The sequence below is a fragment of the Spermophilus citellus genome (assembly GCF_964194105.1).
Source record: "Spermophilus citellus genome assembly, chromosome: 8".
NCBI lineage: Eukaryota > Metazoa > Chordata > Mammalia > Rodentia > Sciuridae > Spermophilus > Spermophilus citellus.
Genome location: NC_138189.1, coordinates 135,913,364 through 135,940,804, shown reverse-complemented (window position 1 = coordinate 135,940,804; position 27,441 = coordinate 135,913,364). Strand labels below are relative to the sequence as shown.

The 27,441-nt window shown below is 37.1% G+C and overlaps 1 protein-coding gene across 9 annotated transcripts in view; it reads left to right on the top strand.

Annotated features, from left to right (window-relative positions):
* Positions 1–27,019, top strand: part of GAB1 (GRB2 associated binding protein 1) — a 117,277-nt gene extending 90,258 nt beyond the window's left edge. For 5 of the 9 annotated variants that reach the window (XM_081303409.1, XM_081303408.1, XM_081303413.1 and 2 more), the window contains 5 exons: positions 11,892–11,981; positions 13,624–13,717; positions 14,669–14,792; positions 19,855–19,977; positions 22,564–27,019. In XM_081303409.1, coding sequence (XP_081159535.1) covers positions 11,892–11,981; positions 13,624–13,717; positions 14,669–14,792; positions 19,855–19,977; positions 22,564–22,722 — 590 coding nt within the window. In that variant the 3' untranslated portion in view covers positions 22,723–27,019. Of the gene's footprint in view, positions 1–258; positions 1,416–7,613; positions 7,711–9,178; positions 11,343–11,891; positions 11,982–13,623; positions 13,718–14,668; positions 14,793–19,854; positions 19,978–22,563 lie in introns of those variants that run through there. The other 4 variants (XM_081303411.1, XM_081303410.1, XM_081303414.1 and 1 more) reach the window with 3 other exon arrangements.
* The last annotated feature ends 422 nt before the right edge of the window (positions 27,020–27,441 follow it).

The following is a 27,441-nucleotide window of genomic DNA, read 5'->3' as shown; positions in this document are numbered from 1 at the left end:
ATGGGGTTATGACTTGACCCCTACTTGGCTGCAATCTTTTTTTTTTTTCTTCACGTTATATACATTTAATGGGAGGAAATAAAATGTTATATAAACAGTCTGATACATAAAATGTTATTTTTTAGATCATACATTTAAATCTCTACATGTTCTTGTGATGCTTCCTAAAATAGCTAATAACTGGATTTATTAGTAGATCCTGGGGCGGGAAGCTCTAACTGATTCAGATTCAAGTCAAGTTGGCAACATCTTTTCTAGCTTTGAGGGTGCCTGCCATCCCCCCTGTGGATCTCCTGGCAACTGCAGGTGACAAAGTGACAGATGCTATGGCAGAGACTTGTGAGCCATCTGAGCAGATGAGAGAGAGCCTAGAGACTGGTCCCAAGATGGCCTGAAATCCTTTTTTGACTTCCGAAGCTGTGGGCTCATGCCAGCAAATCTCCTGGTGTAACAAGAGAACCCAGAAATCTAGGATTTTGTGTGTATTATCTCTTGATGATACAGAGATTATCAGACCAAGCCCAACACTTCTACAAGGTGTATATGGCCTTTAATTGCTACTTGGTGTAACCTCTTCTTCAGAGAGTACACAATCAAATCAGATTTAGGATTATTTACAACACTTGACGTAATTACAGCTTTCTATCTACCCATGTAACAACTTTTTAAAAATTAGTTTGCCTTGGCTGGGGAATAAATAAATGCTTCTAGTCTACTCTTTTTACTGGACATCGTAAGTAACATTAAATTCTATAGCATAGTTCATTAAAAGCTCTCAGTAAAAGAAACTTTTTAGCCAAGTTGGGTAATATCTACTCAGGTTTTCAAAATTCATGTGTAAGTCATTTAAACACAAACAACCTGCTTCTGTTGCAGCATGCTGTTGGTGTGACTTAATCTTGACAGCCAAATAAATTAGCATCCAGGTGATGAGTAATACAGCTTCTGGCTTAGTGCAGGGGTTGTCAGCACGTTGAAAAGCCTCCTGTGCTATATGCAATTTTTAAAGAATATGTAATGTTTGTGTATATTTCTCATTAAATAGGTTATTAGTACTAGTTTTAATTAAGTTCCAGTTGAGGGGCTGGGGATGTGGCTCAAGCGGTAGCGCGCTCGCCTGGCATGCGTGCGGCCCGGGTTCGATCCTCAGCACCACATACAAACAAAGATGTTGTGTCCGCCGAGAACTAAAAATAAATATTAAAAAAAAAAAAAGTTCCAGTTGAGGGGGCCAGTGAGTAGCAATCAGACTAGCTTAAGAAAAATGTTTTGGTTTGATTTTGAAGTAGGGGTGTAACGGTGCCGGAAGAAGGCTCTAAGGGGAAACTGAGACCATCCTGTGTCCTGCTCTCCCTGCGCTCCGGCTCCTGGGAAGTCTTGGCCTCTGCTTTGTTCTCTCTAGCATTCTCCCCTTCTTTTCTTTTTGGCCTGGAGCGCCCCCTGTGGCCTCTGTTCTGCCCCCTGGCTTCTTCTCAGGAGCACTTTCAGCACCCATTCAGCTTCCAGTTGCCTCCTTCATTATTCAGTCCCTTTGGATTGCTTAGACATGATGGGGTTGCTCTAATCTGACTATATATAAATAAATATATAGCCCTCCAGACTTGAAGTTAAAATACCTCTTATTCCTGACTTTATCATGTGAGTGTGCTGTAACCAGGAAGGAAGACTGAAATTCTGAAAAATGCACCATCTCTAATTAATGGAGGCCGATTCCCATGGTAACTGTCGTGATCCCACTAATTTGATTTTTCACACTAGGCCACGTGATAGATTAAGGTCAGCCCACAGACTGACTGCTGATGGCTCAGATGTCTACCTGGGGACCCTGAGCTGTGAAGAAAGAGGTTAGGGTGTGTGTGTCAGGGGTTTTTATTCAGTAATATTTGCTTCTGTTTCTCTTGGTCTTCAGTTGTCTCTAATTCTTATTGTAGACCTTAGTCAGATTCTTCTTTGCAGACAGTATTCAAAAAGCATTTCTAGACATGGATGAATTTATAGTACATTTGTAGATCTTGGAAGGACTGAGATACAAGCATCATGACCTCTGAAATATTGAAATGTCTTTTTAAATGTTAACCTGGGGCTTTCTGCGTTTACCTTGGTTCATGGTGGCAGCAGCGCTCTACATTCAACCCCAGACTTAACAGTTTTTTATCTTGAGGTCCCACATAATGTGGAGGTGGTTCAGTTTGGGGAAGGGTACAAGGCTCTATGTCTGATTTAGCCTGTGTTTCCCATATTATTTCATAAGTGGCCACTTTTTGCGTCACAATTGTGTCTCCTGGTGAATGCAGTGAAAGTACCATGCACTGTAGTACATGAGAGTTCCGTTTTCCTAGTTCTTCCAGTCAATGGTTCTCTGTCACTTGTCGAGATTGTGATCATTTTTTAAAAAAAATTAGCAGGGAGAGAAAAAGGCCTGCTGGTGTAGCTCGGTGTTAGAGCACTTGCCTAGCATCTGCAAGGCCCTGGGTTCCATCCCCAGCTTCATAAAAATCAACTGATCTGTTAATTTAATTAAAATTATCTGAACCATTCAGAGTCCACCCTGAACTCACTGGTCGGATTATTTGTTTGATATATTTGCTTAGTTACAAAATGAACTGGTAAAGTGTGCCCAGATTAAAACACCCGTATAGTTTTTAGCAAAACCAGGAGCTGTTTTAGTTAAATAGTAAAGAGGTAACTCAAATCATACTATTAAAAATTTTTTTTCTTTTCCTTATACCTTTATACTTTGAAATAAATATAATACAAGAAAGGAGGCATGAGAAAATACTTAATGTGGCAGGGAAAGCTTTGTAAAGTTAAAGAAAACATTGTTGAAACCCAAATTCAGATCTCAGAGCCAAGTTTATCCTTGAATCAAAACTGTAAAACCAACTGTCTTACTTGGTTGTGAAATCCTTCTCATTATTCATTAGCATCAGATGAGTGTTTTAATTTCAAATTCTGTGACATCAGATGAATGACTTAAACTGTTTTCCAGTATCTCTTTTTAAGTGAAACTCATAAGAAAACCTTTCTGTGAAATATGGCTCAATTAGTTTTGGAGCCCCATAATACTAGTTTGACACCCAGGATAACTGAGTTTTGTGATTTTTCTTCTTAGAAAGGGCCTACAGCAAGTGAGTGACATTCTGGTCTTGTCTACTAGCCCAGTTTTAGACATCAGCTGCTGTAGTTTGGAGTACATATGAGTTTTTCAAATACTTCTGAGTAACTGAAACTGCAGAAATACATACAGTGCTGATATCTGATGTTTTATCAGGAACCCTTGGCTGTCATCCAGTGCATGGTAGCTACATTTTCATCAGACTCTTTCTGTAACTCTAGTACTTACTGTGTACCAAACGTTACATATATTAATCGAAGAGGAACATGTTTAGCATATTGTGTAAAATGCTGGGAAAGCAGATACATCACAAGGACAGGACAGATTGTTTTGATTACTTCAACTCCAAGTTTTATTTTTCTACTGGAAAAGTAATTTTGTAAAGTTTGGAAATTTTTTGTAAGATTACCTATCATGTTTTCTCAAACGAAGTCATTATATAGATGTACCATATTTAATCCCTAAATGTACCCACGCCCCATCACCCTCATCCTGCCTCTAACACGATACAGCAGCTATCTGAACACCAAATGCAGTCTTTATATTTTATTCAATTTTGTTTATTCATGCCGCTCTGTAGTAGCTTAGAACATTAGTTATGGTGCTGATTTTTAAAAAGCAGTGCAGGATTTCTTATGGTATTTTTGTACCTGGTTTGGTTAAAGTATGTTCAGGTCTGCGACCTTACCTTGGTGAAGGAAGTGTCCAGAAGACTAATCCCAGGGAGCTCCTACCCTCTATGTGTCTGTTTTTGGCATAGTGATGTCTTTAGACATTTTTTTTTCTCCAAGAGATCACCTAAAGAAGTTTTCTACTGTAATTAAAAAATAACATGCTTTAAAAAACAAAAAAGATAAGACTACATTTTTATAATACTCAGCACAGGGGCTGCTGATTAGAATAAAGCAGCATCCGCCAATTTTTCCTCAGAGCGGAAATGAGAGTGGCTCAGATATTTGGAGGGTGAATGAATGATACAATATTGATATTTATCAATATCTTGATAAATAGGTGTTAAAGTTTGTGCTTTGAGTTAAACTTGTTGCAGTTTAAAGGAAATAAGTATGGAGCTCCTTTTTACTCCATACTTATTGTCATGTGGGGGTTTTCCTAAGTATTCTTGGCCTACAAGTATGATTACCATCATTACATCATTATATTCATCTTTATACAGCGAGACCATTACAACAAGTATAAACATTTTTCAGAACTCTGCCTTGACTTTTTAGAATACGCAGAGGAGGGGCTGGAGTTGTAGCTCAGTGGTAGAGCACTTGCCTAGCATGTGGGAGGCACTGGGTTCAATTCTCAGCACCGCATAGAAATAAGTAAAATAAAGGTCCATCAACAACTAAAAATGTTTTTTAAAAATAGAATTAGCAGAGGATAATAATCTTGTGAATTACTCTTCTTTTTTGATTTTGAAGCTGCCCCCTGAAAATAGTAGCATCATCTATCAAGCTTTTGGATAAATAAATACTGTAGGTTATGTCAGACCTGTAATAATACAGAAGGTAAATAAAATGTCCACATTGAGTTCAATGTCTGTGAGCATTACCTACAAGGACACCTGGTGTGTGCACTTTTCAGAGAAGATTGCATCTACTCAATTGAAATGTGGACTCTCATGACAGCCTTGACCATATTGGAGATGACCCACTTCTGAAATACATTCAGTTGTTACCTTTTCACTTTTAAAGGAAAAGCAAAATGTGAGATTCATCAGTGAAACTCCACCAGCTCTAAGCACAAGGCAGTTCCTTCACATTCATTCATTATAGATTTTAAGTGCTTACCCATTACAGGATCCCCTTTGCTGGGCATTATGTCTCCAAATGCAAGGAATGAAAAGCTTGCCTCTCTGCAGAGACTCACCATGTAGTGGAGGAGGCAGAAAAGTAAACACGTTCTCATAATTACCAGGGAAGGGGCTGCGCTGAGGTAAGCTCTTGGCACTCTGAGGGAAGCTTCTCTAAGGAAAGCCTGCAAGCCTGCAAGCCTGAGTAGCAATTAAGGTGGTCGAGTAGGGCAGCCAGCACAGGGGCTGCTGATTAGAATAAGCAGCATCCTCCAATCCTTCCTCAGAGGGGAGATGAGACTGGCTCAGAGTGGTGGGTGAGTGGGAGGCCAAGAGGGAAATAGGCAAAGACCAAAAGAAGGAACAAATGCCAAATGCCTTGCAGGTGCCTTATCCCTGGGTGCTATACCCATGAGGTTGGACTTTATTCTGTGCGCACGTTAACGGATTTTATGCAGGTAAACAAGTTGGCTCTGGAAAGCTCATTCTGAATTAAGAATGCAATAGAAGAAATGATTGTACTCCTTCATGTAACATGTTAGAGACCTCACCCTCTTTTCGTCATCTCCCTCAGAGTACTTTAACGAGTTTTCCAAGACTCTAGGGTTCTCGAAGCATTAATTGGGACAGGATCAGAAGGGAAAGGCATACCCCAATTCTGTTTCTGGCACTCTCAACTTATAGGACTTACAGTGGTTTTTTAGAAGCATTCACTGAGATTGTCGTGGAGGCCATGTAGCCATGTGGGGTGAGTTCCTCACTTTTAAAGAAACAAAACAGGTTGGTGAACTGTACTTTCCAAAAAAAGGAAAACAGACATCAAACACAGGACTTTTTTTTTTTTTCTGGAGTCTGCATTCTACCAAAGCATCCTGCAGTGTGTTGCTTGCCCCATAGTGGGAAAGAGTGGTAGGGTTTCAATGAGGGTCCCTTCTCTTAGGATGATGGTTTGTACAAGTTATTTGTGATTTTGCAAGCTGTTCCAGCATTCTTGGAGGCAGTTCCTTGGAATAAAAATCATCTCACTGTTTTGAGATCATGGGCTCTAGGAACTTTTGGCAGTTTGAAAGTGTCTTCCCTCCTCCAGGAAAACAAACAAACAAACAAACAAACAAAAACTAATGGTCAAGAGCAAATCAAGGGGAGGCTTGGGGACTTTTACATCTAAATAGCAAACTTTCTAGAGTATGATGTTTTGATTTTTTTTTTCTAGTAAGCCCTTAAAATAAGTTACACTTATGAGGTCAAAAAGCAGTATAGTAGGAAAAAAGACCAAGAATTCAAACATCTAGAATTTTTTTCTCTTATTACCATGAACAACTACTCCCTTCTAGTAAATGAAAAGGGACACATCAGTTTACTTATTTTTGCATTAATTTTCTTATTTTAAAACATAAAATTAGATCATCTCTAAAACAAAATGCTCCTTAGTTTTAAAATCCTGCAACTCTATGACACATAGAAACAAATTCAGGTCTGGGATTGTGGCTCAGTGGTAGAGTACTTGCCTAGCAAGTGTGAGGCACTGGGTTCAATCCTCAGCACCACATGAAAATAAATAAATAAAATAAAGGCATTGTGTTCATCTACAAGTAAAAGTATATTTAAAAAAAGAACATAAATTCATTAAAGAGATAAAATTATTGCCGAATATATAGATAGCTGTGTGGTTTTATAGCTGGCCAGGCCAGCACAGTATACATTTATTTATGCTTCTTAATCAGGGGGACCACCTCCTCTTTATGCTTCCTGACCCTTTACTGTAAGATGTATTTAGTGAAAATTTATCAAATAACAAAATTATTTTGTATCCCATATACCTTCAGGTGATAGAGAAAAGAGACAAAAGAAAAATTTGAAGTAGTAAAATATCCTTATTATTTTAAGAATAATGTGAAAATTTGATAAAACCAAATCTAGCTTTAGCTTATATTTATTAAGTCATACATTCGAATTTTTTCTTAGCCACTTCAAAATGAAGTGCAAGTCCTTTTTGTGTCTTATTTATATATTCATCAATTTATTTGTTTTGCAGAACTGGGAATCAAAACCAGGGGCACTTTACCACTGAGCTGTATCCCAGCCCTGATCGATCAATCTCTCGATCTGTCTGTCTGTCTGTCTGTCTGTCTGTCTATCTATCTATCTATCTATTATTTTGGGACAAGTCTCACTAAGTTGCCCAGACTGGCCCTAAGCAACTCAGCGAGACCCTGACTGTAAAAAAATATAAAAAGGGGCTGAGGATGTGGCTCAGTGGTTAAGTCCCCCTCAGTTCAATTCCTGGTGTGGTGGAGCAGCAGGGGGGATACATTTGCTTTCCTGTAGGAGATTTCCTTGATAATGAAAACAAACTTCTCTCTCTCTTTCTCTCTTCATATATATAAAAGATCTGGACCAGAGAGTCAGATTTACCAGGTTATACTCAAAATTGGGTAGCAGATTGCACGATCCAGAGTACCAGCCTCTCTAAGGGTTAAAGCACGAATAGGAATCTCACCATGGTCTGTGCTGCTTGCCAAATTGTGCTGCATTCTTTATTCAGGCCTAGTCTGGAGAAAGCCAAGTCGTAACTGGCTTGAATTTAAAGGTTGAAGCTCCAGTTTACTCTCAGAATATGAGAATCAATGTGGCTCATTTTTGTTTTTGTTTTATTTAGTCTTCTTATTTCTTCTTATCTGTGTTCACCATTTTCTATAGCAATCAGAAAACATTCAGATTATTTGCACACAGAGGAGACAGGCAGAGATGAGACTGCTTACGTACACTTGGACTCCTTTGCCTCCTTTCTTTTCTCGTAAGTCATATCAGGCAGCCGTTGGGGCCTGACTTTTCTGTCCGGAACATAAATGCTGAATTGAGTTAGGAAGGACTTAAAGCTGCCAAAATGCCTAAGTGACACAGGCGTTTCCTGCAACATTCCTGGGTTGTGACTTTGACCTGAAAATCAGTCTTAAGCTTTTTATATAGCAGAACATACCTGTAAGTTTTATAAATGCATGCACTTTTAAAACCTAACTAAAATATTATAGTTTTCTAAACAGCCAACCAAGGAGCCCCTGGGCATGGTGGCACACATCTGTAATCCCCACTTAATGGGTAAATGAGGCATGAGATCACAGATTTGAGGTTCACCTGGGCAACACAGCAAGACCCTGTCTCAAAATAAAACTTAAGAGAGCCGAGGCTACAGCTTAGTGGTAGAGTGCTTGTCCAGCATGTGCAAGACCCTGGGTTTAATCCCTAGTACCCCCCACCACGCGCACACAGAAAGAAAAGAAAACAAGAATATCCTGGAAAGGGAGTGTCTTTTTAGTACTGTGGCGGGGGAAAAAAGAAAGAAAAGATGAAGCTCCCTGATATCATGCATCTGCTTCTGCCTTATTTGTCTCTCCTTAGATCACATGACTTCTTTGAAAAGTCCTTATTTCTCATAACATGCGTCCTCACATGATATTTCACATGTTTTTCTTGTGACCAATAAGAATATATTAGTCATGAAGGTAAAAAGGCCTTCAGAGAAATGTGATTATGTCTCTATTTAATGTGTACAGTCCTTAAAATGCAGTTGAGAAGACACTGGACACAGCAAACATACGAATACAATAGCTAAAGTATGGGTTCCAGACTGGAATGAGAGCACAAACCCTCCATGTGGATTCAAAGGATCCCTGTCCTGGCACTGCCAGTCAGCGTCTGGGTGACTCTGCAGGCACCAGCTGCTCGGTGATAACATGAAAAATCTGTTTTCCTCCCGTCTTTCTTACCAATTCTCTGGGAGGGTTCAGTAATTTTTAGAATACCGAGTGCATAAGAAACCCTTGATAATTGCTTGTTATTAATGATGAAGTACAGAGATATTTCTCAAGGCAGTCTTAGAGGATGTATTGTAGCTTGATCTTTGTATAGAAACGAAAGACAATGGATTAGTAAAGCAATGATAGATTGACAGTGAAAGGGAAAAGGACTGAAATTTTAAAGTCATGCATGAGAAAAAGAGAAGAAAACTGTTTAACCAGAACAGTACACAATTCAGGGGACAAATGGGACATTAAAGACATCTGTGGCTTGTTCTCATGGCACCTTCCATATTCTCCATGATTTCCCTACATCACTTATGTGAATTCTGTGTTTTCTGTAAACTCACTTGGTATCTTGAAATGTAATTCATTAAATAAATCTTGAAAGTACCTAGGTACCATCATGCACTCCTCTCACATGACAGGGCCATTAGTAGCTCTGATGGTTTCTTCTGTTCTTTTCAGTTTGAAGATCTTTCTCTTTGTTGGAGAAGACCTTTGCAAGATAGGCATTGTCTTTTTTTTTTTTTTTAATCTATTAACATTACTTTCTCTTCCTTTACGAATAGTAGGCTTGTTCCTGCCTTGTTTTTCTTCCCCTAAGTGTAAGTTTTAAAAGAGGCTCCGGATGATTTCTCATAGACCTCTGATAATTTTCAATCACAGCCATCAGGCCAGTGTTCATCCAAGCTTAGGTAACGTTCTCACTGACCTCTATTAGTTACCATTTTGTGCTTCTCATTTTAAAAGTTGATACATTGGCCCAGCATGGTGGCGCACACACCTGTAATCCCAGTGGCTTGGGATGCTGAGACAGGAGGATTGCAAGTTCAAAGCCAGCCTCAGCAACTTAGTGAGACCCTTTCTCCAAACAAAAAAAACAAAAAGGGCTGGGGATGTGGCTTAGGGAGTAACCACCCCTGGGTTCAACCCCCCAGTTCCAAAATAAAAGTTTGACATATTGGCAGATCTTCAGCATTTTAAGACCAAATACAGATGGACTCTCAAAATACAGCCCTGAGATTTTACATCTAAGGATCCAAGAAAGGATGCCATTGCTAGTGCTGTAGGAGGTGAAAAGTGGCATGGTTTGGAGGAGAAAGGACAGTTGGGCGTGACTTGACAGGCAGCTGATATATGGACTAAAGAAAATGTGGGAAACCACAGTTAGATAGACACAGCAGTCATTCGACCTTGATTGTTTAACCACACACACAGATAGGACGCCAAGAGTGCTAAGTTGAGAAATGGCACAGTGACCACTGGGAGATAACCACAGCAAAGGAAATCAGGAGGAGGCTGAGAAACTGAGAAAAATGGGGTTTTTTTGGAAGAGGAGGAGTGAGGACAGCTAGTGGGTAGACACCAGCAAACCAAAAGTAATTCTAAAGTTACTTTGTAATTATTAAATATCACATCATCCATGTCAACTGAGACATTCAAGGACGTGTAGCACCCAGAGCCATATCCACATATTCCAAGTAATGTCAGCTTACATACAAGTGTGTGATGAGCACGTCTCTGCTTTTCTCTAGTTGAGTTGCCTAGCTTGTGACTTTGCAGTCTGGGGTGCTAGAAGATCTCTGGCTGAACTGGAGAGTTGACAGGTGTTCAAATTCCAGTCTGTTTCCTAAGGCTCTCTTGTTTTTCTTCTCCTAAGCATAGGTTTTAAACGAGGCTCCTGGTTATTTTTCATATACCTCTGATAACTCTCTGTATCTTTAAAAGGGACAGAGGTGAAGGCAGTTGTGGTCACCGTACAAGAACACCTCCCTAGGAGGTGGCAGGCTGGCAGGAGCCTGCTGTGACCTGAGCAGGTCACTTAACCTCTTTGGTTCTCCAGGGAAATCACGTTTTTTCCTAAACTTACCTTCTGCCTCTTGCTCTTTTTGAAGGGCAGCGTGCTGTTGGGAGTTTAAAGAGCAGACATCTTTTAGAAAAAATGTCTTATCATTTTGTAGGTCCTGGATAACATGAGGGGTTAGGGAGTATATCTTGCCCAAAATATGATTACTCACATTTTAAACTACACCTGCCTCATTTCTGAATAAACTCAATGTGTTAATTATTTAACTTAGAAAATGGGTAAAGAACTGTCATCTTAGCCTGAATCTTTTGAGGTACTGGGATTGAACTCAGGACCTTATATGCATGCCAGGCAAGAGCTCTACCACTGAGCTACATTCCCAGCCATCACCTGAATCATATCTTAAGAAACTTTTTGATTTCAATAGATGAGGTGCTACATATCAGCCTCTGACCAGCAAATTCTAACTTACCATCTGGTAGATATCACCTCAACTTTGTAAATTCTAAGAATAAATGAAATTTGGTACCACTGAGAACAGGGTAACTTAAATCACTGATCCCATAATTTTGCGACTCTGGCATCCAGACTTCTAATGGGGAAAGGTGTGAAACCAACAGCTGTGAACAGGGTACTTTTCACAAGGTTTTTTTGGCAATTCTTATAGGTGACAGAGAAAATGACAGGAAAATGATGGCAACTGCATTTCTGCTTTCCAGGACATTGTGCTGAAGCTGGACAATCACCAGTGCCAGAATGTAAACATCCCCTCCTTGGAAGATGAGGTCACTGGGCAGTCACTGTGTATCCAAGGGACACAGACCAGTGTTGGCCTTGGGTTAGCAAATATTGTAGTGGCCACCTGCTTCTGTACAAGATCCTCGTCAGGAGGTGCAGGAATAGTCAGATTTGGGTTTTAAACCTTCTGTACCAAATGAAAAAAGTAGTATCGTAGGGAAGCAGGCCTTCATACTTTCTCATGAACACCAAACTTCATACATCTCACTGAGGGATTTCGTCATGTTTTATTGGATCCAGTTTTCTAAGTCATGTTAGAAGAAAAACTAACAGGGCATGTGTTTTTCCTCACTCCCCTTAAATAGCGATAACCAACCCAGCTGGTTTCCCACTAAAATACTGCCACCCCTTATAACCCTTGACTCCTTACCTTGTTGCATGGGCCTTCCTCCTTCCCCTTGTGCTGAGCATGAATGATGTGTAGCAAGGTTGGAATATTTTCCACAAACAATTTATGCCTTGGAGATACAACATTTCTGAATAGGGCTCTGCTGCTTTTTTTTTTTTAACAGAACCCTTTTTTCCAGTTTAAAAATAACATTATATTAAGAGAGTCTTCTTTCTACCAATTAGGTCAAAGTCCTAAAATTTTAAGACCCAAACCCCATGGTTTAGAGCGAACTGATTCACAAACCATAGGTGACTTTGCTACAAGAAGAAAGGGTATGTACTTTAGCACCGCATGCTCTCTGGGGTGCTGGGAATTTTATTATTTCATGTTTTGTGGGGTTTTTTTGTTTTGCTTTTTTTTCTTAAAAAAGCAAAAAAAAAAAAAAAAAAAAAAAAGAGGATCCTTAAATACTACTGCTGTTGCAAATAAAGCTTCCCAAAGCATGTTATTTCTAAAGTGAATGCTTTTCATAATGTACTGATTCTACTTAGCCATTAACAGCAGCATGTTAGATATCAGATAATATGTGATATTCAGTCTTGTCTTATTCTTTTAATGTTTTACGCAATGAAACATTGTTTTCTTTAAGCTTGTGAACTGCTTGTGATTTCCAGTTATCTTACACACACACACACACACACACACACATACATTTTATTTCCAGGTATTTAATTATGCTGTTACTTAGATAAATTACTATTAGCCTTTGGGTGTCAAAAGAATTAAACACTAAAAATTATAAAATACATTCAGTCAGCTTAATTCTGTACATGTCTAATGTAGACAAGCAAAACTGTTTTAACTCAAATTTAGTAAATCAACCTGCATTATATTTGAGTTAACAAAAATACCTATGGGCCCCAGGGAGTCTATATAGTCTTTTGAAATGACTACCTATTTTGTAGTTTGATGGTAACTGTAACCTAATTGATTAAAATTTCACATACATCAATAAAGACTAAGGAAACATGGCAAAGTGAACGTTTTTCTTGAAAGTGGCAAGATGAAACATGATTGAGATATTTATTCAATGCATCTGAGCAGTTTTCTATAATATAATTAATATTTTAAAATGGTATTTTCATTTTTCTGCTTACTCTGTACCTTTCTGAAAAAACATTTCAGTCTTGACTTTAAGGAAAGGGCCAAAAACTCTGGTACAAATTAGTTCTAATAACTGTTTACTGCAATAATGAGGTAAATAAGTAAAGGCCTCTAATAAATAAAGCTAAAAATAAGCATTACTTAATTTTACTTAATTTGGTAAAGGATTCATTGGTTGAATTAAGCTAAAAGTTTGGAGTGATTGTTTAAAATAATTATGGCCTTAAAGCAGAATTTGAGTCCAGATATAATTTACTCTGTTTTGTTTCCAGATGGTGTGTGAATTGATTTAAATGATTTGATAATTAATCCTTTTGGTTTTAGCAAAATTTTATTCTGGATTTTTACTAAATTTTTGGTTTTAATACTCCCTATGCATCATTTTACCTGCTTAGTTGTGTAACTGATGCTTCAGTATTGAAGAATAGTAACATTTTTATGTAGATGATTACATTTCTATATTGAGGATGAAATTAGTAAAAGAATGAGTGAATGAAATAATGAAAAGTATAAATCAAGCAACTATAAAGGAATTGGTTTACATTACTTTTTCTTGTTCACATTTAGATTACACTCACAAAACATTAAATTAAGAAGCAACATGCATGATGGAGCTTAAAACAATCATGAAACATATTTTTTCTAAGCATTGAGCTGTGTCACATCATGTAATATCCATGAACTTTGTTTCATGTGTGAAGCTAGCTGGTCTCGGGTATATTCTATTATATAAAAATTGAGATGTAGAGGATCTTGTTTGCTTCCCAAAGTTCTGTACACCCAATTCCTCCCTTCTCCCTTTCTTTTCAGCCAAGCCTGCACCTTTAGAAATAAAACCTTTGCCAGAATGGGAAGAATTACAAGCCCCAGTTAGATCTCCCATCACAAGGAGTTTTGCTCGAGAGTAAGTACTTTATAAATACATAGTGTAAGGGCTGGGGTTGTGGCTCAGTAGTAAAGCACTTGCCCTAGCATGTGTGAGGCACTGGATTCAATCCTCAGCACCACATTAAAAACAACTAAGTAAAATAAAGGTATTGTGCCCATCTACAACTAAAAAATATATATTAAAAAAATACATTGTATAACATACTATCTAGAATTTTCATTATTAAGAAATTTATCTAGATCTTTTGAGGACTCTGTGTATCAAAACTATTTTCATTAAGATACCAAGATGTCATTTGCCTTTTCCATTCTTTGTGTGCAGTGGAACTTTCCAGATCATGTGAGTTCTCATGATATGTCATGATATCATTGTGACAATTAATGTGCATTTGTGTACTCTTGTATTTTAAAAATATTTCTATTTTCATTTCTGATATGATAAATATCAGTAGAATAATTCATATTAAGTTGAGGTTCTTAATATTTTTAAGAGTATCAAGGATTCATGGGACCAAAAATATCTGAGAACTACTGATCTGGAAAATATAGTAGTTTCTTAGGGGATTACTTAATTGAGATTTATTTACATATACATATGGGGAAAAGAGAAACAAACTTAGGAACATGCATTTGTGTTATATGTATACCTAGAGGAAGTTTTTTTAGAAAATAGGAATTCTTAAATCTTTTTATATTGATATGAAAGTTTTTACTTCTCTACCCCTCACTAGTAATAACTTATCTTTTGTTTGTATTACACAATATAATTTGACGTCCAAATCTCCTTTTATAATACATCTGTGTTAGTCGCATTTTAATGTGTATAATAAATTCTGTTGTAATTAATGTGTACAATCAATGTAAATGAATATTTCAGAAGGCATGCACACCTTCATTTTTATTTGGGGGAGCGATTTCAGAAGTTTACATCAAGGTTTACATATATGATGATAATTTCTGTGATTAGCTCCTCTAGGTTTCCCTTGTCCCCACGGCCGGATTCAGTGCACAGCACAACGTCAAGCAGTGACTCACATGACAGCGAGGAGAATTATGTGCCCATGAACCCCAACCTGTCCAGCGAAGATCCAGTATGTAAACTCTTTGCCTGATCCTCTCCTTTCCTAAGCAGTGTTTTGCTCTAATTTTCCTTCAGTCTATAAACTTTACCCTCATGTCTCTTTCTTCCAGTACTTAAGGGAACACAACCAAAGACAACTTGGATAAAATCTAAAACCAGTAAAGAGTCAAAATGTAATATAACTGTAAATCATTGAAAAACAAAAGTTTCTGTTAAATCAGCTTTCTATTACTATAACAAATACTTTTTAAACTAATGAACTTATAAAGAGAAAAAGTTCATTTGAGGTCACAGTTTTAGAGGTTGCAGTCCAGGATTAGTTGGCTCTGTTTCTTTGGCCTTTTGTAGTACATCTTGACAAGAGCAAGTGGCAGAGCCAAACACTCACCTCATGGCCAGAAAACAAGAGAGAACAAGAAGGGAGACCAGGATCTCAATCCCTTCAAAGGCATACCCATGAAGACCTCAAGAAATATAGTAGTTTCTTAGGGGGTTACTTAGTTGAGTTTTATTTAAATACAAATAAATCATAAGAATCATTTTACAAACTTAGGAACATGTGTCTGTATTATATGTATACATAGAGGAAGGTTTTCTTTAAAAAAATAGGAATTCTTAAATTTTTTCATATTTATATGAAAGTCTTGTACTTCTCTATGCATCACTAAGCCCTCTAAGCCCTGCCTCTTCAAAGTTCCACCACATTCCAGTAGGACTACAATAAGGACCAAGCCTTTAACATATGGGCTTTTGGGGGTGCATTTCCTGATCCATCTATAGTGGTTTTCTAGAAGTACTTCATTTAAGATGTGCTCGGTTTTTGATACTCTTCAGAAAAATATACTGGAAGTATTCGATAACGTCTTTCTCCAGGCCCAAGTAATGACATTCTTGTGGTGAGAAGGTCTTATACGGGACATTCTTGATAATCTTTCGAGAATATACCCTTGGGCTTAAAGATTAAAGAAGACCTGTTATAAACATAATATTTTTAAGGTTGGCTGTATTGCCACAAGGCATGAGAACTTTATCATAGCAGCAAATGTTTTGTTTCTCAGAAATCTAAAAAAATACTTCAGATGTTTCAGAATAAAAACCAATTTTAATTTTTAAAAATAATTCTCTTTTGCTTATTCTCTTATTGTATCTTATTATATAGAGTATCTACTAGACCTATTTAGTATCTACTAACCTGTTTAACAGTGACTTAAGAAAGAAGTTTCTTTCTTCCTCATCCAAAAATCCAGAGAGTCAGTTGAGAGCCGTCAGGGCTGAGAGCTGTCAGCTCTAGAATCTTTTGGGATTCCGGCCTCTTTAGCTCTGCAAGGTAGTGCCCTCTGCATGTAGCTCACATGCTCATGGAGTAAGGTCATGTTCCAGCCAGCAGATTGACACACAGACTGCAGGGTAGGATGGGGGGCAAAGGGAGTCAGGAGAAAAGGGTTCAACCCAGCAGCTCATAAAAAAGGTTCCTGAAAATGGCCACAGACAAACCAGAAATGAGAACTATGGCCATTTTCAGACACAAAAGGGTCTGGGAAACAGCCTTTTTTCAAAGGGACATTGGACTCACATAAAAGTTCCATCATGGAGCTGTGCATGGTGGCACACACCTGTAATCCCAGCGGCTTGGGAGGCTGAGATAGGAAGATCGTGAGTTCAAAGCCAGCCTCAGCAACAATGAGGCGCTAAGCAACTCAGCGAGACTCTGTCTCTAAATAAAATACAAAATAGGGCTGGGGATGTGGCTCAGTGGTCAAGTACCCCTGAGTTCAATTCCTGGTACCACAAAAAAAAAAAAAAGGCCCCATCATGGGAGAAGGGAGAGCAGTTGGAAAACAACAGGATAAGCAAATATTGAATATCAAATTTTTGAGTCACATTTTGGAGGTCTTATTTTCTTTCTTTGTTGTAAGCTCAGTTCAGTCAATGAATTTGTCTTTCATTCTGCATAGACTTTAAGCAAAATAGGTCCCTCAGACACATATGTCAGTGATCATAATGAAATTATATGGAAAGCTCAATTTGGTGCTATACTGGTTAACTTTAAAAATTAACAAATTTATGAAATATTCAAAAATAATTTATAATATTTAAGTCAACATTGAATTTGACTGTAACTAATTAGACCAATAATGATTTCAGAGATTACTCAAGGCAGAAAAATTTTTACTGACTCTTAGTTTTTGGATTCAATTTTTTTTTACTTGTTGAGTAGTTGTTCTATCATTTTTTTATTAATTTAATTTGTTTTCTCACTATAGTGAATAGACTCAAGTAAGAGAATCAGTAATACTTCATCAGAGTAGATACTGTCACCAACTTTCATCTTTAGGAAGTTGAACCAATTTTTTTTCTTATTGCAAAATAATAATTAGAGTATTTTCTGAGCTAGAGGAGATTTTATATTTTTGCTCAAAATAGTAAGTAACCATAAAAATCTTAGGAAGACAGTGTAAAAGTCTGAAAGTAGAATTTGTCATAGGTGAAGGTAAAAGACCAGAAAAAAGACCATTATAGTCAGAAGTCAAAGGAAGTAAAAATATGTATTTTTGTACCTATGACATTAAACCAGAAAACCACATTTATTTGCCAGGAGGGATGTCTAAATAATCACTGATGGATTGCTGAAGAACTTTGGTCATAAGTGTTAGAAATGACCAAAAATGACCCAGGTGGAAATATCTGTCTACCATGTGCAGTAGAAAAGTCAACTGAGCCATGAGTGCCAACTACAAGGCCTCCTTGTAGTACATGTAACTCTTCCTTAGAAAATTATGTGATCATTGTAACAATATTGGGAACTTAGTGTACTCATGAAACACCATGGAAGTTCACTGGATCTAATGCATGCTGATGAAGTCAGTAATAAACTAATCTTAAAGTTCTAAGTTGAGACAGGATCAGACCATATCTGGTTTATTCATACAATGAAGACCAAATTCTTGAAATTGACATTTTACAGCTCATTTCCTTAGGAGATTATGTCTGTCACAGGCAGTGAAACAGTGAATTGGTGATGCTGTCCACTAATTTGTATGAAGATCAATGTCAAACATTTGAACCCTTAATTTAATACCTGAAATTTAAGTGATGGTACACTAGTACTAAAGACATAAATCGTTACATAATAACAACATACATATCCTAAATGATCTTGCATGTTTTTTGAAGAATTTTAGAAAAATCTAGCATTACTGTTTTGTTATTTAATTTACAGAACACGATAATTCCCACAATTTTCACAGTTCCTCAAAAAACTATTTTGGAAACACAGTGGGTGAAAGGCTAGAACACAGAGGGAGGCTGTTGTTCCCTGTTGAAACCGGATCAAGAACAAATAGACTTCCTCATCGACACACAGATTTTAACAATACTTAAACATTTCCAGTTTTAGTAGTCACTAGACATAAAACTTAACTAGCAGTTCTGAGAAATTCTCTTTGGGGACCACTTATTGGGGTTAAATGAGCAGGTCATATGAATTTATGGATTCCCTTTATATCTTTATAACACTGTGAACACTTCTAGGCGTTTCCAGGCAGGGAAACATGGGATGTGGGTTGTTATCCATCACCTTTGAACATGGAATATTGCTTACCCTCCCAGCTGATTTGTTGTGAGAGTAAAATATGGCCTTATACAGGGGGAAAAAAATGACACTGATTTCAGCTTCTTCATGAATTAGTAAAATGGGGGGTACTGTCTTTAGCAATTCAGCTTGAGCAAAATTTTCTTATATTTTTCAACCCTACATGTTAATTTCAATATTTTATTTGCAGTTGTTGAGAAATTTGATTTAAAATTCTTTTTCTTTAAATAGGGTCATTGCATTCACCTGTGCAGTTGCTTGCTTCACTCTTACACCCCGCCACATGAAATCCAGGCCATGTGGGGCCCCTCATCAGGCTGTGGGCCCTTGCACAGAGTGTGTTACTTCAGAGAAAGGAGCACCTTTTTCTAATTTATGAAAGGATTTATATTGCCTGTCAGCAGCCCCACTACCACATGAGGGAATAAACTGAGTATTTTTCTAGCAAATGTCCTTTCCTTTAAACACAACTCTCTCTACTTTAACTGTGGGTCATGGGAGACAGGGGTGAAACAGCAACTCAAAGAGTCAACGGAACCAGATTCATGCACAAGTCCCTAATGAGCATGCCGTCTTCCTTGTGAGGCAGCATTTCTAGATGGGGGAACGGCGGTGTGCATGGTGGCAAGTCACTTTGGCGCACACTTAGGATACAGAAGAGAGAGAACGTAGGGACGTAAGCGCATTTTGCCCTCCTTCTATTTAGCATTGGTTTGAGTTCCTGCTCACCTGCTCCATTTTTATTTTTCTCAAGCCTCTAGCTTTTTGGTTCTTGTTTATTGCTATCCTCTATCTTCTATTTTCTTTATTTTACTTTAGAGAGTAGTCCTATTGTACACTTCCTTTTAGAAAGGAAGAGATCAAACTAAGACAAGACAGGAAATTAATTGGTTAAAAGAAATCCAGATGATTAAATAAAATAGACTTTGGAATCATTATCTATAACCTTGAGATAATATATTTAACTCAAAACTAATGTTTTTGTGTGAAAGCCTTTAAATTAACCATAGAAGCTTTCTTTTAAATTTAATTTGAAAGCAGTGAGTATAAGGAGCCTCTGCTATAAAAATGTAATTGAGTACAATATAATTTTAATAATGTTCAGATTGAACTTTTATGGCCAGCTGTGATTTGATTTCCCCAGTCTAAGTTTAACCAAATTTAACTTCTGAAACTACTTTTGGCTTCCTGTAAGTTTTAATATATTTAAAATATTATTTATTTTCATTCAATCCTAAGAGTTTATTTAATTTTCTAAGCAGACATTTTTTTCTAGCCTTGTTCTTTTGAAAAGCAAGTACAAGGTGAATGGTATGTATCAGTGGTGGTGGCTCACATGTGTATTCCTAGCTACTCAGGAGGCTGAGGCAGGAGGATCTCTTGAGCCCAGGAGTTTTAGGGCCCCCAACTCAAATGAAAAAGGATGAATGGTGTGTTTTGTGAATGTTTGACGGCTGGTGTTGTTGTGGTTCACTTTCAGAATCTTTTTGGCAGTAATAGCCTTGATGGAGGAAGCAGTCCTATGATCAAGCCCAAAGGAGACAAGCAGGTGGAGTACCTTGATCTAGATTTAGATTCTGGGAAGTCCACACCACCTCGGAAGGTGAGTGAAACCTCATTCCACAAATGTAGTCAGCGTGCACCTTAAACCAGCATTGTCTCCTTGGGGGAACCTTTATTATGTTTAATTTAAATTTAATGAAGTCTGTTACTTAATGCACTTTTGAAAACTGCGACAAAATGGTGGAGTCTGAGTCAGGCACAGAGACCCGGGAGGCTGGATCAGGAGGATCACAAGTTTAAGACTAGCTCAGAAACTTAGAGAGACCTTGTCTCAAAGAATAAAAGGGGCGGGGAAATGTGGCTCAGTGGTGGGGCACCCCTGGGTTCAATCCCTAGTATTCCGCCCCCCCCCTCAAAAAAAAAAAAGAAAGAAAGAAAGAAAAAATCATGGAGACTGATAAAGTAACTTTCTTCTTTCTGATGGTATGGCGGTTAGACATTTTCTGTTTTTATCACTGAAATGATTGCTTAACAGATTCTTAAGGTAAACAATATCTTCATTCTTTTTTAGAAAGTTATCTCAAATTATGGGTTCTTTCTGTCCAAAATTTCAATTTTTTTCTTTTGTTAAGCCCACGATTAGTAGTATTAGTAGGAATCCATTTTGTAAACAGCATTGACTTACATCTTCCTACCTGCTTACCAACTTCTTTGTCTATCACTCTTTTTGTATCTTAGACTCTCCTTCTTGTAATTATTTTTCTTCCTTCTGAAATGTAGTCTTTAGAAGTTTCTTTAGTGGAGCTCTGTGGGTGGTAAATCCTTTCCACTTTTTGTTTGTTTGTTTTATGTGATGTCTTGATTTTGCTTTGTCTTGGAAAACAAGACAGGTTCAGCAGACAGCTCTTGACTGACAGTAACTTTCTCACCACGTAGAAGACACTGTTCCCCCTTCACCTTGCTTCCGTCCCTTGTGTTGGAAAGTATGTTGTAGTCCGATGGCCGTTCCTATGCAGGTCTCCTATCCTTTCTCTCTGGCTGATTTTAAGCTCTTTCCTCTGTTTATGTCATTTTGCAGTTTCCCAACAATGTCTAGACATGAATTGCTTTTTATTTGTCCTGCTTAGTAGAAGTTGTGCTGCTATTTCATTTTCTGGGTTTGCAATTTTTTCTCAACTCTGGAAAAATGTCAGTCATTCTTTTTACTGTTTATTCTCTCCTCTGACATTTCTGATTAGACATGTTAGGATGTCTGTATTTTCTGGATCTCTTACCATTCTTTTATAATTTCTGCTTGTCATCTCTCTGTGCTTAATCTCTCTGTGCTTAAAGATGTTTCTTTACATCTTTCACCGAGTTCACTAATTCTCTCTTCTTCCTATTTGTTTAGTTTTCAATTATTTTATATTTCATTTCTAAAGTACAGTTTGCTGATTTTAACAACTTCGGATTTCTTATTTGTTTGATTCCTTTTATATTTATGCTTTAGTTCCTTTAAACATTTTATACGTACATGTTTTATGCTGTTGATGCAGTAACTTTGATAGTCTGAAGTCCTTGGAGGTTTAAATTTGTGTTTATTGTTTCTGCTAACTTTTTTTTTTTTTTTTGGTACTAGGGATTAAACCCAGGGGCACTTAACCACTGATCATATCCCCAGCCCTTTTTTTATTTTATTTAGAGACAGGGCCCCACTGAGTTGCTTAGGGCCTTGTTAAGTTGCTGAGGCTGACTTTGAACTCTCAATCCTCTTGCCTCAGCCTCCTGAGCTGCTGGGATTACAGGCATACGTAACTGCGCCTAGCTGCTAACTCATTCTTTTTGGCTTATGTGTTTGTATATTATCTAATTACAAATCCTGAGGACCTAAATTTCCTCCAGAAAAGATTTGTATTACCTTTTGCTAGGAACCAGGAGCTACTACTACCATAGTTCATTCCCTTCGGGGACCACAGCTTAACAGGATAGCCTTAGGTTCAGCATGACCTCCTTACCCCAGCCTCCTGGTGGCTCTGCTAGATTGACATCCATCCTAAAGACAAGGTTTCTTTCCATGCCTTAACCTCTCCCTCCATTTTTCTTATAATTAGCTATTTTCTTTCTAGGGAGCCCAGCAATGCATTAATAATCACATTTAAGTTATCTAGTGTCAGGCTGGATTTGGAAAGTCAAAGAGCATCAGCCCATGTAATTGATTGTTCTTGAACTATTGCTTTGCAAAAATCAACAATGAAACAAAACAAACAGAAAACCCACACATTTCTTAGCTCTGAAAGTAAACACTGGATTTCAAAAAAAAAAAAAAAGTCAAGTTAAAGGGAGAATCAATCTGCATATGTTAAGATGAACTATGATACGGCAAAGTACATTTTACTGCCATGTATAACTAAAGAGAACAAATAAAAGATTTTTTAAAAAAATGAACTAGGTATTTTCTGTCCCTGTTTCCTATGAATAACATCTCTGATGGGGGTGTTAGTGTGAATTCTTCTATAATTTTAAATTAAAGAGAAAATTTAAAATTATAGAAGCATTGTTAAACTGAGGTAGTTAATGGTATTTCTTTGTGAGCCAATAGAATTTCAAGAATATCCATAGTGCATGTATGTCCATTTTAAGACTGAATTTCACTCAGTCCCACTTTACTTTTTTAATGTACAATTTTTGTTTTTTCTTTGCATTTTAGCAAAAGAGCAGTGGCTCAGGAAGCAGTGTGGCGGATGAGAGAGTGGATTATGTCGTGGTTGACCAGCAGAAGACCCTGGCTCTGAAGAGTACCCGGGAGGCCTGGACGGATGGAAGACAGTCCACGGAATCAGAAACACCAACCAAGGGTGTGAAATGAACATATCACCTTGCCATTTCTGAACAAAAGAGAACCAAATGTAGAGAGAAATCCTGTTTGAAGAGGACGTGACACTTCTATGCTATGCTAACTAGATCCTCAAGTGAACAGAGTTGAAGTCAAGGGACCTGTCACACATAATCAAGCAGTTGGGATTGGAAATGGTGCTTTGTGGTATCTGAACAATTTGTAACATGTAAATAATGTGGAAAAATAGTCTCATTTAGCTCCCAGAGAAACATTGGTCCCGTAGTTAACACATTTGTAGTATTACTGTATTTATGCACTTTTTCATTTAAAACATTGGTTTGGGTCTTCTCGATGAACCTTAGTGGAATTCCTTTGGGAGTTCCTGTTTGTTTGGTTTTTTTCTCACACTACTCTCTATAACAATACTAAGTTAACTAAGCTACTTTTAGATCTGGAAATTGCTGTTGAAACTACAGTCTAACAACGTGAAAATGAGAAGTAGGATCCCAAATTAGCTTTCTACCTGACATTACAGGTGGTAACCATTAGCTTGAACTACCAAGTCCTCCACTGCCTTTCAGTATGCTGAGGATAATGTATATATTGGTGTCAGGACCTAGTTCTCTGGTTCATGTACATTTAGTTTTTAATGGAGGGACTTTGTTGTATTTTGTTAATGACAGTGTTTTTGGTTCATTGAGTGAAGATTCTGCCGGGTGGGATCTTGCACCTTTGAAATACTGAATATAAATTACACTATCAAGTAACCCTGAAAATCATTGACAGCGTGCAGTGATGACATGCTCTTACGCTTGTTAACATGTATTGAGCATTACTTGCAAAAGGTAGATAATATAACTAATCAGGTACGTACCGGGCACTGAAGTGCTAATACACTGATCAGGTTTAGACAATGAGCTTTAGTTGTGTTGTTCTTCATCCTAATATTGGTTTCCAGTGTGGAGTTAAGGAAACAGTTGACATTCACTGTTAGTAATAGCAACATACTGTGATTCTTAATTAGACAGTAATTGAGATTTATTACTCTTAAGAATGAAATTCTATCTTTTGACACCATAGTGCCCTTGCTATGATTTTATTTTACTTAATATTCTTCTTGGCCTTATATTTAAATTCCTATGCAATTAATGTTTTATATCTTCATTTTTTTAAAAAAAATAGATGTTATATTAGTGATTCTCATGTAGTACCTGTTGTTTTTCCAGTAAAAGAATTTAGGATTTTGTACTGTGATTTTCTTCACTGCCCCTGTTCGTGAAATATCAGAGCCTTGCTGTAATGTGAAGTCTTCTACCCACGGACCCCTTCCAACCAGATTTCCAAAACCACCAGAGGAATGGCATAATTCTGTCTCACCTATAACATGGTCCTGTGTCACAGATGTCAAGACCACAAACTGTAGTGAGACTACAGTTATATTCATCTTTCTTGGCTTTGCAACACACTTTAGAAAGCAGATATAGTTGTTTGGGGTTCTTTTTTATTACCTAAGTCACGGACAGTCTATTATGTATTGATTTCAGACTTACAGCTTTTGGGGGGTCATTGAAATGGGGTGCCCACCACTGAGACACAACCCACTCCATTCAGACCTCTCACTGTTGCCTGAGTACACAGATGTGCCCTGATTTCTGGCCCTTTGGCCCTAGTACTGTGCCTGATCCATGTGCTGGGTTAACTTCCCCAGTCCACAAACTATGTGCTAATTACAAGATGAATTATAGACTAGTAACATGTGATGCTTTTAAATGTTTGCTTTATTTTAAACAAAAACTAAAACCCAGAACTGAATTTTGAGGTGGATTTTTAAATAAAAAAAGATCTGTTTGATTTTGGTGTGCAAGCTGTTTTATAATAAAACCACAAAATAAAAATCTAAAATCATTGAAATATGCCTAAACTGTCAAAACACACAATACAGTTGATGTGTAAAGGTACACCATTGACATTTTACCTGGAGGAGGAATGTATTTTGAAGTTTAAAACCCAAAACAAATATATGATTAATTCAGAAATAAAAATATTTCCTTAAAGCTGCCTATATGGAGGGTCCAAAGCCATTATGAATGTTTTCAGTGTAGTTTCTCAACTTTTTTACAAGTTACTCACTTTTTGTAGATCTACAACACTCTGTTTTTTAGAATACTTACCATTATGCTGAAGAATGGAGGTTCTGGGGGATGTAGCTCAATGGTAGATCATGTACTCATTAGCATTTGTGAGGCCCTGGTTCAATCTACAGCACCAAAAAAATAAAAGAGAATTGAAATGTTATTATAAAGGTAGTTTGCTTTAAAAAACTAAATCACATTAAATTCTGTATTAACAAATTAAATTAAAGATGGTTTCTTTATAGAACATTGTTTTTCAAACATTTTTCAGGACTAGAATATTTTTAAATTTTTAATGTATTATTTCAATACATACAGCCCTCCAAGGTCGATTTTATCTGTATAAATGTTTTTCAAGTTTCTGCTTATGTTAACTTGTTAGTTCATTACTATGGAAAACAAGATTTCTGAATAACACAAATGTGGAGTTATGGTGGAGGAAATCTTAGCGGTTTGAGTGCTATCAATAAAACACGAATATAAGTGCTTATAATAACAGTCCAAACACACATCTCTGGAGGAGTCTTTAATTAGAGATAGCTGAAATAATCTTCCAAAGACTATATAAAGATATAAATTATCTTGGTAGTAGAAGTTAACACATAAGCAGTCTCCAGTGTGGTAAAATAAGGTATGTGTTAGGATGTGTGGTTTTAGTAAGTTTTTAAATATGCACTTAAACTAAATTGAATGATATCCTTTTAACTCACCCGTAAATCACCTCCAAGAAGCTAGATTTCAGGGAGGCATGGGATGAAAACCACTCATTACCCATGTGATGTTAGAGATCAGAAATCTTTCCCCCACATTTGATGTTTCATATCTTGTATTCCTTACTTGACAAAATTTTAAGTTTTTTTAAATTTTATTTATTTATTGATACTGGGGATTGAACCTGGAGGTGCTTTACCACCAGACCACATCCCCAGACATTTTTATTTTTATTTTGAGACAGAGACTAAGTTTCTAAGTTGCTGGGATTATAGGTATGTGCCACCATACCCAAGACAAAATTGTAAGATCTTATATAGGTTTGAATGCCAAAACACAGTTCTGCTTTCAAAAGTCAAAACTCATACTTTAAAAATTGAAGCTATTTAACCCACAGCAGGTATCACTCAAGCTATATAAGATGTTTTAATCTACACTCTAGTTTATACATTTTTTACTGTGAGCATTTTAGAGAATTCCATAAAGGTACTATGGGTGTGTTTAATCAGATACTAAGTTTAATTTGATATAGAAATGCTGTTGTACATTAAGGTCATAATTTCTTCTGGAGTTTTTATATTAATTAATGGGGTTCACAATCTTCCTGTTCACAAGTGTATTTAAACTGGAAATTGAATATCAGTGTTGGTTTTTCTTTTTTTACTACTAGAGAGTTGTCTGCTTTCCCCCTACGGAGAAAACAATACTTTTTAAATATTTTGTTAAAATGTTAACTACTCTATGCTTGTTTACTGTGCCATAGATTCTGATTGTAATTCTCTGTTTTCTCGAAAACTCTTAATGCCTCCTTCCTTTGGTCCACTCCAAGTGTGAATGACTGCAAAATTTTTGAGGCTTTACAGTGAGGTGCCCCTGTCTGTGGATCATTCTGGTAGGTCTCACCCTCTGCTGTCGAGTAGTCAGGTCAGTGACAGGGTTGTATACGTGGCCAAATCATCTGGATTTACAGAGCAAGAAAGAGACATATATCCCAGGATAACAGTTACTTACAGTCACACTTGATGTTATGCATAAATTTTTATGTGATTTTAAATACTGAACCATGAGATGAAATGCCACAGTGTAAATGAGTATCGATGGCATCATGGACTTGAAAACCAATGTCATATTATTGAGATAATTGTTTTCAGTCTTTCTAAATATGTATATGTACTATTATGATTTGAAATAATTTAGTCTGTCTTCCCTTCCCATAGATTTATCTTTGTTTAGGTTCAGTATAATCTCTGAGTTTCTATAAACTAATTCACCAGGGGATTAACATAGTTTCTACTTCCTTTACCTAAGGAAGACAAAGTTCTGACCGTTCTGCATGAGTTTTGGAACCTAAGTTGATTATTGATGTCTTCCCACATTTCAGCAGCAAAATCTTATGTATAAATTTACTTCTCCCCTTTTGCACATCTTTTGTAAAGATCCAATTGTAGATATTTTATGCTACCCAAATAAAAACTTTCAAACAGTTTGGTTTCAGGACCTTTAAATAGATGATTTGGATACTGAGATTGTGAACTAAGGACATATACATGTGTATTTGCAAATATTTTAATAAGGATGGATTCCAACCCTTCCATAGAGGTGCCTGGATCAGAACCTCAGTTCTGCTATTAATTGAACTTATTAGACCCATGTCTTTAGGGTCACACATTTTCTGCACAGAGATTTCACTAAGTCATGCTAAAATATGACCTGCTCTAAATAGGAAACTCTGCTAAGACACATTAATATGCCATTATCCCTTCCTCCAGCCAGTGCCGATAGCATTTTATAGAGTAAAAGACCAAATAAATAAGGGGCTGTATGCAGCCTTAACCATGAGAAGCTGCATCTCATACATAAAATATGATTTGCGCAGTGATAATGTTTATTTCCATGAGAGTCTCCA